The sequence below is a fragment of the Pectinophora gossypiella genome, chromosome 13 (assembly GCF_024362695.1).
Source record: "Pectinophora gossypiella chromosome 13, ilPecGoss1.1, whole genome shotgun sequence".
In the NCBI taxonomy this organism is placed as follows: Eukaryota; Metazoa; Arthropoda; class Insecta; order Lepidoptera; family Gelechiidae; genus Pectinophora; species Pectinophora gossypiella.
In genome coordinates this window covers 7,385,333-7,400,092 of record NC_065416.1, presented here as the reverse complement: position 1 = coordinate 7,400,092, position 14,760 = coordinate 7,385,333, and the positions used below count along the sequence as shown (strand labels likewise).

General features: G+C 42.8%; 1 protein-coding gene across 5 annotated transcripts in view; it reads right to left on the bottom strand.

Moving 5' to 3' along the window:
- Window positions 1–836: 836 nt before the first annotated feature.
- The window catches only part of LOC126372217 (rho guanine nucleotide exchange factor 10), a 43,556-nt gene continuing 29,632 nt past the window's right edge, over window positions 837–14,760 (bottom strand). For all 5 annotated transcript variants that reach the window (XM_050017878.1, XM_050017877.1, XM_050017880.1 and 2 more), the window contains 9 exons: window positions 11,148–11,307; window positions 8,638–8,867; window positions 7,239–7,361; window positions 6,480–6,629; window positions 5,702–5,900; window positions 4,810–5,030; window positions 3,820–4,080; window positions 3,069–3,245; window positions 837–2,840 (listed from right to left, as the gene is read on the bottom strand). In XM_050017878.1, the coding sequence (XP_049873835.1) occupies window positions 1,218–2,840; window positions 3,069–3,245; window positions 3,820–4,080; window positions 4,810–5,030; window positions 5,702–5,900; window positions 6,480–6,629; window positions 7,239–7,361; window positions 8,638–8,867; window positions 11,148–11,307 (3,144 nt within the window). In that variant the 3' untranslated portion in view covers window positions 837–1,217. The remainder of the gene's footprint in view (window positions 2,841–3,068; window positions 3,246–3,819; window positions 4,081–4,809; window positions 5,031–5,701; window positions 5,901–6,479; window positions 6,630–7,238; window positions 7,362–8,637; window positions 8,868–11,147; window positions 11,308–14,760) is intronic.

Below are 14,760 nucleotides of genomic sequence, written 5' to 3'. Positions count from 1 at the left end.
TCCAACGAGCAACAAGTATAACATTATTATAGTTCAACTGTTGAATGGAAGATTATTACTGCCTTGTGCATTGTCAACATTACAATACGCTATGAATATATTTCATACAAATGACAGCAACACTTTTTGGCCTATTGTATATTGAAACTGAATCACAACCGAACATAAATTATGTGTTTCTAATCTATGAATTAATTCGTACATGAAAAATCTTGTAAAAAACATAAGTGAATTCAACATATCTAAATTGTGACAAATATTGCAATGTTAGTAAATGAGACACCCGTTTTTAATTGCCAAAAGTATTCGTTCGAAATGTCGTAGGTTCGTCTTAAACACTATAATTCAACTAATAATACACTTTAACGCTTAGGCTAAATCAGTCTAAATTCTTAAAGCGACATTATAATTATGTCTAACAATAAAGCTTAAACGAATGCTATAATCACACTGGAAATTTCAATATTGAAAATAAGGCCACTAGGTTCATGTTAGTTAAGTTACACAGTAACAATTGAAACTTAAAGTAACAATACAAATAATTCGAAACTTTAAACGTGAAGTAGTATTTAATTACAAATTTACAAACGATTTAAACTAAGTTAATATGGCGGATTATTTAAACTAACTCTTATGTGACTGTGAATTTTGAAAGTGCATTTATTTCATTTATTATTAAGGTGAATTACAATAACATCGTTTGGAACTTTATTTAAAGGGAACATCATCATGGTTTTAAAATCGCAGCTTCCTAACATTTGTATATCGACCTCCACAATAGCAATTTATAACATTTATATATGATCACAAAAATAATGCACCAGTGCTTAAATATCATACAATACACCAATGTAAACATCTCGCTAATAGACAAAGCCCAACTTCGAAAAATAATTTAAAGCTTATCACATCATTTACACCCAGTGTAAACGTTCCATGTAAATACTTAATTCCACGATCGTCGCAGCGCCGACGGCCGATGCCGCCACGCTTGTTAGTGTACAAAAGCTGTAAATAACCCTATCGTATACTAAATTATAATAGCCCTCTATACGTGGAATTTATGTAAGTTTTTACAAATCTAACGCACCGGTATTTACAAGTACCGTCCCCGAGGACGACACGAATATGACACAAATATCAGATCCAAAATATTCGATCCGTCCGGAACATCTTGCGTAACATGTTACGCGCGTACCATTGGCGGCGGAGGGCGGTCACAAGCGCATCTCCCAGAGCACGAGGTGCGCGTCCCGCGGGTTGGGCTCGGCGGCGGGCGCGGGCCGTTCGGCCGCGTCGGCCGTCTGGCGCCAGTCCACGTAGCCGCGGCCGCCCGCCAGCGTCAGCACGGAGCGCCGCGCCGCGCCTGCGCCCACCACGTAATCCGCACCGCGCAGGCTCCGCGCCGCGCTCTTGGCTGGCGCACGGCCCTCCGCGCCCGCCCGCTCCGTCGCCGAGTCGCTGCGGGACACCGACCGCTCGGACGCCGTGGACTTCCCCGACGACGAGTCGGGCGTGGACGCGGCCACCGGCGCCAGGCTGGCGGCGCCGGACGCGCCGGAGCTGGTGCGCGACACGCCGCGCAGTGCCATGGACTCCTCGCTGCCCGACGACGTGCACAGGCTGGAGGCGCGCGAGTCCACGGACCAGCTAGACAAGTCCAGGCTGCGCGGTCGGCCGGCGCGCATGCGCAGCCTCCGGTCGAGCGTACTGACTCTGAAGGGGATGGCGGCGAGCTCGGGGTCGCTCCGCCGCAGCGCCTCGCCGCCGGAGCCGCTGACGTCCGCCTCGCCGACGCAGTCCTTGACGAACATGAGGTCCCCGAATAGCCCGTACACGTCGCACGCGTTGAGGTTGGCGCACTTGGGCAGCGTCTTGCTGAGCCGCACGTCGCCGGGCTTCTTGCGGCGCACGACGGCCGACTGCACTCGCTGCGGACGGTACGGGCTCAGCTCTTCGGAAATTCGCCTCTCTAATTTGGGCTTGTCGTCATCTTTGCCTTCCTCCTCTAGTGTCGTCGTGTCGGCGAGGGCGCGGGCGTTGGATAAATTCCTGCGCACTACGTTGACGTCGACGTCTCGAGATTCCGGCATCAAAGAAAGTAGGAACGTGACGGGTCCGGCGTGTGCGTGGTAGGACACGCCGATCTGTCCGCCGATCAACGGCAGACCTTCTAGTTTAGGCAGCGGCACGGTGACGCTGACGCCGGCGGTGGTGCCGACCCACAGCAGCCCCTGCCCGGCCAGCAAGGCGGACACGTACGCGGGCTTGCTGCCCTCTCTCGCACCGATAGTCTTGGCCACGTCGGCGGCTATGTCGATGTTCTGCAGGTGCTCGAAAGTTTCAGCATGGTAGAGGCTAACGTACGTTGAATCCGAGAACGCGGTCCATAACCCTACTCCTGAATGGGCTAGGTACTTGACCGACCGATCTCCCTCGCCTTTGAGTTCTAGGATGCGCATGATTTCGGCAGTGAGGGCGTTGATGGCGAAGACGCGTCGGGCGCAGGTGGCGTATACTATGCCGTCTACCGGGAGGACACAGTAGACGGGCTTGTCTCCTAGTTCTATGGCTAGGGGTTCGTTGAGGGCCCACGAGTCGTCGTGGTTTCTCCTGTAGACGGAGAGTCGTCCGTTGGAGAGGCCTACGAACATGGCGTCGCAGTGGTAGCGGATCTGCGTGACGGAGGCGACGGTGGCCACTTCTGTCAGCTTCTCCTGCTTCTCTGGCTCGACGCCGGAAAAGATGAGGATCTTCTTGCACTCAGTACCGAGCCACACTGTGTCGCCGCACAGCGTGGTCACTTGTCTCACTCCTTTCGAGTACTCCATTGTGGTTACCTGTAAGGATAATGACAAAAGATATCTGTATATATGGTGTAAATCAAATATTTATAAGAATTTTATTGCATCGTTTTTATGCGCTTATGGAAGAGCATTTCAAACTTCGGAGAAAGTTGATAGTGGGAGTACTGTAAGAAAATAAGCGGAGGTAAGTCCACGATGATGTCCTGGCTCGATGGCCAAGCATTGCAGGCCGGGCAGTGCGAGGTAGTTAGTGCGACGTACCTTGGTGTCGGGCAGGTCGAGCGTGACGAGCGTCTTGAGGTGTGCGGCGCGGTGCGTGAGCACGGCCACGTGGCTGTCGGCGGCGCCGGCCGCGCACACCCACAGCAGCGAGCGCGCGCGCCGCGTGGCCGCGCCGCGCGCCGACCCGCTCGACGTGTAGAAGCAGCCGCAGCGGACCTGAGGGCGCACCGTGCCGTCATACTCTAGGCAATAATCTCTTTTTTAAACCTGCTTCTCGCAGTGCGAGATATAAAAAGTAGCGCCGCGCCGAGCCGATTTGTACGAGGTCGAGTGAGCATGCGTCAACAGGCAAGGCCGCGCTACCGGTGTTCACGTGCGCGGCGGAGATTAAGAGGCCTTATCACACTACAGGGCGAGACAGACATACGCGCGCACTCCCCTTACTCCTTAGCGGTTAACGGCCATTTAAGACTAAAAAGACCCAGAGGGGGTGAGGTAAATCTAGCTACAAATTGGTGCGGCACGGAGTTGTGCTGTATATACGTTGCGGTACTTTAAGTTTGTATTCTTTATTCTGTGATGACCTTCAATGATTTAGGCTGACAAGGAGCTTAGAAACACTCGCTATGGTATATGATACAACGCGAACAAAACGTACGATTGATTCGCTTTTCCAAAACTAGAAAGGTATAGTGACAATAGTTATACTGACACCACGGCTGGCGAGGATCGTCATCGACTTCGCAACCACTGTGTTTCAGCAGCAACTATTATTAGTAAAGCAACTTACCTCAGTCAGATACTTAGAAGAATACACCGGCGTGGCGGCGACAAACAGCGGCATCTTATGGGCAGGTGCGTGTTGCGGGGCGGGCAGGCGCCACGCGGGGGAGTTAGCCGACGCTTGTGCTAGCTGAGCCAACCTCAGCTCCGTCGCCCACGCCAGTCGGGCGCCTGGCTCACTCGCGCGGAAGGTCACCGGTTCTTCTCGCCCGCGAATCGTTAGTTGGAGACAGCAGGAATCTACCCACGCCATCTCGTCGTCCTTTTTCTGTAAGAATAGGGCTGTGCTCTAATTCGAAGCAGAAACATAATTCGAAAACCTTGATTTGGACGTATCTATAATAGACAAAGAGTTTTATGTACATTTTATAGTAAATCAAAACATAATAGTGCTACAATAGGTGAACTTTTAAATTGAGTGTAACGAAAAGATGGCAAAATTGACACATTTTTCCTTAATGAAAACAACACACAGAAAGTCAATAAAACCTATAACAAAACTAATTTTGTGAGGCGGCGAGGTCGGCTAACTTCGACACTGTCTCGTAGTTAATAAGTATCATCATCAATTTAAGAACCACGCTCTTGTCGGTGTAGCATTTTCCATTCCAGTCTCATCATCATCAGCCCATTAACGTCCCCACTGCTGGGGCACGGGCCTTCCCTATGGATGGATAGGGAGATCGGGCCTTAAACCATCACGCGGGCCCAGTGCGGATTAACGACTGCTAATGCAGCCGGGACCAACGGCTTAACGTGCCTTTCGAAGCACGGAGGAGCTCGATCTCAAAACTTTTTTTTAGTGGTCACCCATCCTATGACCGGCCTTTGCGAAAGTTGCTTTACTTCAACAATCGCAGGCCGAGCGCGTTAACCGCTGCGCCACCGAGCTCCTCATCCATTCCAGTCTATCAAAGGTCAATTCCTTGACTTCCCTATAAAACACGACGTTAACCTTTTCTTTAATAATAAGTATACATCTGGATATTAAACTGACCTGTATACTCTTCTGTATGTTCTGCAGTAGAGCGCGGAACTTGTCTGGTGCCAGCTCGGGGTAGGGCGTCTGCAGCGAGGCGGCGAGGTCGGCCATCCTCGACACTGTCTCGTAGTCATGCATCAGTGCTGACATCTCGTTGCATAGAGAGTCGCCTGTGGTAGTACCGCTCTGGCCGTTGCCGCTAGAGTTTGAACGTAAGCTACCGCTGCGGTTCATTCCTGGAATAGCGCACGCGTTACACGCGTTATTCTAAACGTTAATTTTGAAATACATGTCTTAAGGACATAGAGTGCCTAGCGCGCCGTGCGCTTTGCTTCTCTTTCAAGCAAGAGTCTGTTTTATATTAGGAAGAACGGAAATAAACATGGAAACAGTCCCTTACACTCGCTGCAGTTGATTTTTGACGCCAAAACTGACTTCAAAACTTAACACTCACAGTAGCAAAATAATCGTACACTAAAACTAAAAAAAAACGTGTTAATGTGATTGATTTAATGTCGCTATTTGTTTGTGCTTAGCCACTAACGCTGTTTCGTAGTTAAGTTGACATATCGGTAAGTGACATAATGCGCACGCCGATTTATAGATAGATAGATAAAATACTGTATTGAGCACAATGGACACAAAATACAGAGATAAGGACAACATATACAGAAAAGCACAACAGGCGGCCTTATTGCTCATGCAGCAATTTCTTCCAGGCAACCTACCTACCTTACCATTACCTTATACCTTTATACTTCAGCATTAACGGGGCAAGGCATGACGGTATGATTTTGAAGATCTGCCCCTCGCGGTACGATTTTCGTTGCATCATTTTTGAACCGCAAGAATGCCTACATGTTTATTTCCGAGTTGCTTTCACCCTGTTAGTTCTAGTTTGCAGTACCTTGCGCCAGCACGCGGCTGAGGGTGGGCGAGGTGCCGGTGTCGAGCACGTCCACGTCCTGCACGGGGTGCGCCCACTTGAGCCCGAGCCGCTCCGCGTCGTCGCCGCCCGCGCCCACCGACACGCATACCACCAGGTCGTTGAGGAGCAGCAGGCGCCGCGGCTTGCACTTCGATATGCCGCCTGATTGGTTGAACTCCTGTGAAGACGTTGACATATGGATTGATGTATTGTTGAGTTTAAAGTCGTTAGACCGAAATGACCTTTAGAATCTAAACCATTGTTTAACTACTGTCTGGAAATCTCGGCCTAAGGAGGTTAGGTAGTTACTTCGCATCAAGGGGGCTGCATATTAGCGAGGTGCTTCTGCATGTGTTCCTGTTATATTTCTGTTTGTTGTGGGTTATTGTAGGGTAGATAGATACTAATGACGTAATAAACGGGGAGTGTCTTTGGCGTAATATTTTTAATAGATAAATAGTACATAAAAGGTCCCAATGGGCTGTATTTGTACAAAAATGGTAACTTGGTAGATACAATACATAAAACTCTCTGTTCCACGAAGATAAATATGTACATACGAGATAAGAAACGGCTACCTTGTTGTTAAATAGCATTCTTTTTTTCAGGCAATCTTAGATAATTTTGATCCATTATATAAATAATAGTCAATTCGAGGTATTAAAGCTTACAGTGCGAATGAAATTGGAAATGGTTATCCTGTAAAAGTTGTCGGAGGTTTGAGGGACGTGGATTTGCAAACAGTAAGTCAACTTACCAATTGCAGCAAGTCGTCCTGCCGCAGTAGATGTCTCTTGTCCGCACGCGACGCCAGCAGTCTCGCGGCCCCGAACCGCGCGGCGCCGCCCGCTCCGCCCGCGCCCGCCACGCCGCCCCGCGTCAGCCGCCGCAGCGCCGCTCGGAACGCCTGCGACCGATCAACACATTATTTTTAATCTGGGGACTTTGCATGCTTTATATTGCGTGCACTGTATCACCATAGAATAAAGTATAATACTACGTATAGAAGTGTAACTCGCCCGACGTCACGCCCTCTGGGGTCTACTTTAGTCAAATGGCCGTAACGGAATTAGATTTCCCGCGTAACAGAATAAATTGCGTGTACGGCGCCACGTAATGGTTACAGACATGTGTTCGCTTCGCAATATGCGTAGTATACAACACGCTATAATGTATACATTATTATAAGGATTACCATGTGTTGATACAAAATTTGTATGTGTAAGTTTGTAGAGCTTCCAGGAAATTTTATTTAAAAAACATCTTTTACTCAGGCATATATACAGGATGTTAGTGATACTGTAACGAATACTGAGGGAGATGATTTAGTTCATAATTTTGGGTTAATATCAAGTGGAATTTCCCATTGAAAATAATATAAACAAAACAAAATTCTGCGACGGAAAATTCCACTTCCGGGGTTGAGTGATTTGGCACTAGTATGTTTAGACGACAGATGACGTCGTTTTCTGTAAGCCATAGTTGGCAAGAATGTGTTTAGTACAATAATATTTACCTGCGTCCTTTCGGCGTCCCGCTTCCTCTCATTGAGGGCCTCAGCCAACGCCTCTAGTCGTGTCAACGCGCGCTGCAGAGCTACTCTGTCAGAGTGGCCCGGAGGCGTGTGCTTTAGGAGATCCTGCAATAATACGCAGTTGGTTACATTTTAGCATAGAATAACAAATTACTATGTACAGAACGGCAAGTCTCTGCCCCGCACCATTTCGTATCGGGCGCCAAGCTAGATTTACCTCACCCCCTCTGGTTCTTTTAGTCTAAATGGCCGTAAGTCGCTAAGGAGTAAGGGGGAGCGCGCACGGACTACCTGTCTCGCTTGCGCTTTCGTGGCAAGACGTAACTCGGAAAGAATGAGATTCTTGTATGAAGCGTCCGGGTGTCATTTTAGTACGATAGTCTGTTTCTTCGATAGGCGGAAAAATACTTCGTTCGCGTCGAATTGAAAGAATGCTCTAAAAACTATATTATAGCTTACGCTTAGTCGTTTAGCGGTAAGAGTGGTCATGGTTTACTTGCAAATGCTACTGATTGTAGTTTTTTAACCTGGTGAGGCTGGTTTAAAAGGTTTTCTATCTCAAGAACAAGTGCTAAGGGAGGCATTTTAGAGGTATTTCAGTGATTTACAACTTTCGTCGATTTAATAACTAGATTAGACAATACAGCTTTTATAAAACACAAAGTTACTAAAATTTAACTGCAATATGTTTGTCTGCAGTCTGCAATACAATGAAAAAAGAGCGCGTATAATTTAGACGTCTTCCTGCGGTGTCTGTTGTTTATCAGCCGATATAAAAACGTCTAAACACAGCATTTGTTGGCAGAAATACTACGCGCGTATCAGTTTCATTGTCTATAAACACGATATTCTATAGTAACATTATTCCACGAAGAAAATTTATGATAGAATCATAGACGAGGTTGATACTATATTTATATTCTAGTAAGTGGTAATAACATTGGTTTTTTAATATCCTGTGAGCAATGCGCGTCTGTCGGCTGAAAGTCGTCGACCGGGAATTCCAGTGAAAATATCCGCCCACAGTTTCGTTGTAACGTTAAATATAGAAATAATACAAGGAACGTTTTGTCTATCAGTATAGTATAGTTTGCCAAAGTGGTGGATATCGAAGTGTTCCATTCTATACTGTGCCAACTACGTAAACTATTGCTCGTCAACACATTTTACGCATATATTAATCACGGTATTTCATTATATTTTACTATTAACTAAAGAGTGTGTCCAGCAATTCAGAGGCAATGCTACCAGCTTGTTGGGTACCTTGCTTCGATGTGACTCATTGGAGGAGGTGTTTTATTTATAAGTTATGTGTTTATATTGTTTTTAATTATCTATTACAACGAAGTATAAAAATAAAATGATATTATATTTGTGTTACCTGTAGGAACATAATGAACTGCGGGAACCTCTGCACTGGTTTGACCATTAGCCCGAAGAAGGACAGTCTGTCGTGCGCGCTGATCTGCTTCACCTTGAAGAAGTCTGCAAGCGCCGACTTGCGTTTGGACTCCATCTTGGCCAGCTCCATGGCGACGGAGAAGTTGTTGATGAAGTCCGAGTACACGTCCAACACCACCGCTTTTGAAAACGCGTTTAGGAAGACCTCGCCTACAAACAAATAGGAAATTTTGATAAATAGGCTCGTTTCCACCTAATCAAATCAGCCTCGTGATTTAGTGGTTAGAGCGTTAGGCTGACGATCTGGAGGTCCGGGTTCGATTGCCGATTATAGAAAATATATTTCGTATCTTTTCGATACACTACAAATTATGGATGATACAATTGGGAAGTTTCCTAGGTCAAAGATAAATTAAACGTGAAATACTAGATTTCTAAATAAAGATAGATCTAAAGATGACAAAAAACGTTTGTTGCTACTATTTAACTTATTTATGAATTTTAATAAAGAAAAGTGTAATAATAAGTGCGACCTTTTGTCAGGTTTTTCTATGACGTTACAAGTTGCTTTTTCATACAAATTCCATAGTATTTTCGTGGTTTGACTACCCTTTTATAACTTAAATTTTAGCTAGATTAGTCTAGTGTTAATATGTTGCTCTATTAATAGATTACATTAGGAAGGTTCCACTAAATAGTTCAAGGCGACACGTAAAAAAGCGCTCATTTCGTGATGAAAACTATTAATTGTCATCATTCATCGGAGAATCAATTGGATAAGAATATTATCTTAATGAATGTTCTATTTTATTCAAAAGTTACAAGTTATCCAAGTATTTCTTAATAAGTTATAGATAAGATTACAATAATAAGTGAATCAGAATTGTTTAGCTTATTCTTATTACAACAAGCCGATATTTTGTTAAAATTAATTATTATTTTAAATAAAGAATAAGAAGTGAGGAATAGTTTTTTTTTCAATTGGCAGCTGTTTCCAGCTTCTGCAGCTTGCGGATGTAGTATAATGTGTTTTAATCCCGATGTAATTACTCGTTTAATTTGGTAAACATCCGGTCCTTAGCGCTCAGTCACTTGCTATATTAAGTACTTGTAAAATGAAATTGAAACTGATTCACCAACTTTCGTGTTTATTTTAATATAACAAAGAGAGGAAGTGATACCTAATTGGAAATTTACTGTCTACTTTAATACTACGTCACTATATTTTAAATTTCAATACATTTGATTTTGTAATGATTATTTTGTGATGTCTATTCTTATTCCTCGCCTTGCTTGTACATTAATAATTATGTACATACGAAATGACAACCTACTTTTTGCGAGGTTGGTTAAAAATAGGTTGATACGCGCTTAACGATCGGAACGAAATATTAGTGTGCTGGATATTCGCTATACATACACGTGTGTATATTTTTTGTTGCGTGTTTTTATATGGAAAGTGTGGGGGTGCTCGCCGTCTAGTCATCGCATCGGTCTTCAGAATTATATGCGTGTGTGTATAAGTGTGTGGAACGCTAGAGTGGTGACGCATGTCTATGTCCTTATAAGTGTAGTGCAAGGACCTAGATGCCTGGTGAGTGGTCGTTCGATTGATAGGCAACGTGCGAAAATCTCCATTCCCTCGAGAATAACGTTTAATGCATTTATTAAGTGAATAGTGGTTCAATAGCATCCCCGGCACCAGGGTTGATGAAGTCGGTCATTTACCTCACCAACCATACGAAAGAAGAGTGTGTGGTTAATTGCTTTCTTATATTACATACATACATAAACTCACACCTATTTCCCACCGGGGTAAGCAGATACTATAGAATTCCATTTGCTTCGATCCTGACACACTTCTCTTGCTTCCTCATCATTTATCAATGGCTTTCTTATATTATTAATGCAATAAAGCATTATCAGTCCCCTTTAGGGGCTCAAGTGGTTGGTCTCAGAGTCGCGGGCGCCCGCTAGTTAGTAATTAAGCTTATAAAGTATAACCAGTACAATTTAAAAAGATATCTTTCGTCAAGGAGGTTACATACCAGTGAGGTTATCTATTTGTCTCGCACGGGTTATAAATAAATAGAGATTTAACATTTACCTCGTGCATCTACGTGCGCGCGCATTCGGCGAATGCGACAGCGAAAGTGGACGTGGCACTTCAGTATGTCTGGCAGCCGATGTACCAGCAATTGCTTTTTTTTAAGGACGTCTAGGGTTCTGTGCCGAGACATTTCTTGCAGCTACTTTTTCCCGGCTACACAGGTTGTGAGGAGCCGCAGTAGTTTTAGGCGAATGAGTCGATCAAAAAGAAATATATTTTTGTAAACGATTCCAAGTGTAGGTAACTCTATTGCCTAATGAATAAAGATATTTTTGAGTTTTGGATGTTGCTGCTGTTCAGTATTTCACAATCCTTATATGGTATTTCTTCCTCAAAATTCCCGTGTGGTTCTATGTAAATAAATAATTAGTGGTACTTACCAATCTTTTCCTCGCGGTCCCACGTGCGCGCGCAGTCGGCAAGTGCGGTGCGGAAGTGGAGGTGGCACTGCAGGATGTCTGGCAGCCGGTGGAACAACGTCTGGATCTTGCTGCCGTTTAGGATAGCTGGACTGCTCTCCTCCAGCGGTTTCTTGTAGTCCTGTTACATTAATATAGGGAAAATTAATGTTTATTTTGTAACAAAGTTCGATAAAAAAGAATCGATTAACCTAATCTCGACTGAAACATCACTATACTGATGAAAACCACAGCAATAGCTTTCGTACTTTATAGAACACGACAAAAGAAACACGGATTCTAGATCGCAGATACTAAACCGCGCATTGAAGCTATTGTAAAATGTTATCTTTATTGAAATATAATCACTAATTGTACTGAACTAGTAGTTCCGTAATACAAGGCATAGTATAGGACAGCATAACATACTATCACGCCTGTATCCCCGAAGGGGTAGGCAGAGGTGTGTATATACACCCACCCGTCACCAGCTATGTTTATAAGGATCATGTCTGTAGTTCATCATATTAAATCAGAATCAGGCAATTGAAATGTTTCTACAAAGAACTCTAAGCTAAAGAACTTTAAAAATGTAAGTGCATAAAACACGTGTAGAAAACTCGTTATCTTTATAAAAATAAGACCCCAAAATAATATAAATAAAAATATAAGTTTAAAAACTAAAACCCGACTGCGGAAAAATTACGTTCGTAAAAGTATGAAACAAGAAAATAGGTTCCTATATTTCTCAAAAATCACACGACAGCCGTGGTCGCATGCCGTGGTAAGCAAAATCTTAGGACAAATTGGCAAACTTATATTTTTGTTACCACAAGTTGGATCATAAGTTCATAAATCACAAAACATAATTGTTTTGTATTCATTGCGCTACGAATAAGTACGCGAGACGAAGTAGCCATGAAACCTCAGCACCCGACACAATATTCTTATCAATTTAATTACCCTATAATTGTTTCCTGTTGAGTCTAACTCTTACGACAAAGTAATGAGCAAATGAGAATTATTATTTTTCAGGCCATTTGTTGGTATTTCCTTATAGATGTTTTTATTGACGTTGGAATGACCGTCAAATAAGTGCGTTAGTATCCTTTCTAACGGAACATACTAGCTTAATCAGAGGTACATACGTCGCAAGGTCCACTAAGTAGCCACACTTGACCGAGCTTTGAGAGACTTGTTAGACTAATGTAATAGGTGAGCCGTATCGCTATAATGGTCCAGTCAACTGTCTAAGTGAAAATAACATTTATTATAGTATAATAATACCAATTCTTAGAATCATAAGTTGCTAGAACATTATAAGTACCTTGACTTCAGTTCACGTTGCCGCATCGATAACGTGATAGGAATAAAAAAAAGCGTTAATACAATCTTTGCGTCGCGTCATGGTTGAAAATAGTCGCGTGAGTGTCAAATGTAAACATTATAGAGGACTTTGTCAGGTATACGAATAATTACCATCTTGAAGCTTAGTACAAGGTGAATAGGTTGACGATAATACTACATAATGTATGAGGTAATGAACATACTTTAAGTTATTTGGCAAGTCTTTATACCTTAAGGTATCTTTGTGGTTGATTTTGCTGTTGGGTGTGTTTGACTGAGCTTCGAAGTGAGGATTTATTTAATTGCGATGTATAGTATTCATAAAAAGACATGTAGCTTTTTATTATATCAGAGATTTTCCGATAATCAATATATATTAGCACGTTTACGAATAGAATTGCTTGAGATTGTATTCAATTTTAAAATAAACAATGATAAATATACCATTAAATTCTAAATCCCTAGTACATATATTCATATTATCTTGAAAAACAAAAAGTAAAACACAAAGTAAATCTAACAACAATTTAACAAAGTCTAAACCGCAACATACAAAGCCTACCACATACTTTGTGGTCATCAATCTATTGGGTAAATAGACTTTAGACTTTATCCACTACAATAATAAACTCATGAACAGGCTTTTCCATAAGACACAGACAACATTTGAATACATAAATCACATAATTACCTGCATAATACCTACTACTACATACATACATAAACTCACGCCCGTAATCCCTAATGGGGTGGGCAGAGCCACAAGTAATCAAAGACGACTTGCAGCCACTGTTGATACGATGTCGTAAGCTGGATATGATGAACCTTATGGTGATAAGGGATCAGCCCCCCCTACCTGTACCTGTGTTAAAAAGTAAACTTTGTCCGGCCAAGTAGTTAATGCCAAATGCGGCAATTCTACAATAACTCACATAAAAATAAATGCTAACAAGTCAAACTTACAGGCATTTTTAGTAACTATGTCCTGGCATCGTCCATAATGACTAGTTTCAAATTCTACGATTATCAGACGGGATGATGGAACACTAAAAGTGATTCTTTTCGCCCTTGACCGTATATGAGACGTACGCACGTAACTTATAATGACTTATAATTAAACAGCTCGACGGCTAAGAACGAACAATGGAAATAGGCATAGTCTAGTCACCAATCCCTGCAAAGTAGTCATAACTAGCATTATCGATGGCTATCGTTCCCCGCTGGCTAGATATCTAGGTGAAGGATGACAGTAAACTAAACAGTATTGTTTGCCACAGTACTCGACTCGACTGGAAATAGAACGCATACCTCTAGTCATACGAATTTCCAGTCAGCGTCTCTACTAAATTGTAAATACTCCTCGCACAAGGTTATAGTTACCAAAACTCATTGAAAATTGACGTTCGACTGTTCTAAATTTAAATTAAGAGAATTTAAATGTAATATTAATATTCAAAAATAAATCCGCAACACTTTAATACACAAAATAACAAAGTCAAATTACTGCGTGTTAATACTCCGACAAGACAGTTAATGACTCTGATAATGGCATCAAAGGCCAAGTAACTCGTTATACGGTCATACTGCTTTTCACCACATCGTCAACATTTAATGTGACAACTTAAACACAGTTTATACACACAAAAAGTTTATTTGCCATGCCGCCGTTGGTGCCGGTTAATCGCGACCTCGTGCACTCAACTTGCAAATACTGCCTATTCAAATCGAATGGCCCACTTCCTAATATGCAAATCTATAACATGTGAATTGTGGGCGAAACAATACAAATGTAGGCCAGACAGGTTTCCAGATTTACATACATGTTTAGCTTTTTGACAATTTAAACAGACGTGAACCTTCCCAATTCAAAAGTTTGTTTGTTTTCTAACAAAAATGTTAACAAGTCATTGTTGCAAAAACAGAAAAGAAAGTCGCTACACCATATAACTAAATACAGTCATTCTGAAAGAGGATCTCATTTATTCTTGACATGAAAACCGAAACAATAACCTGAACACGACAAAAGAAACACGGATTCTAGATCGCAGATACTCGTCCATACAGACCGAAACTAAACGATAAAGACACATTGTATGTAATAGCCAGTGTTTTCACAATAGGCGACGTGAATCTATTAGTCTTTCCCACAACTTTCACCCCTTTAGGTTCCTACATGTCACGAGATAAGTGGTATATTACGCAATGTGGGCAGAAATTCAGTAGTCGTTTACAAAGTCCACAGACCACT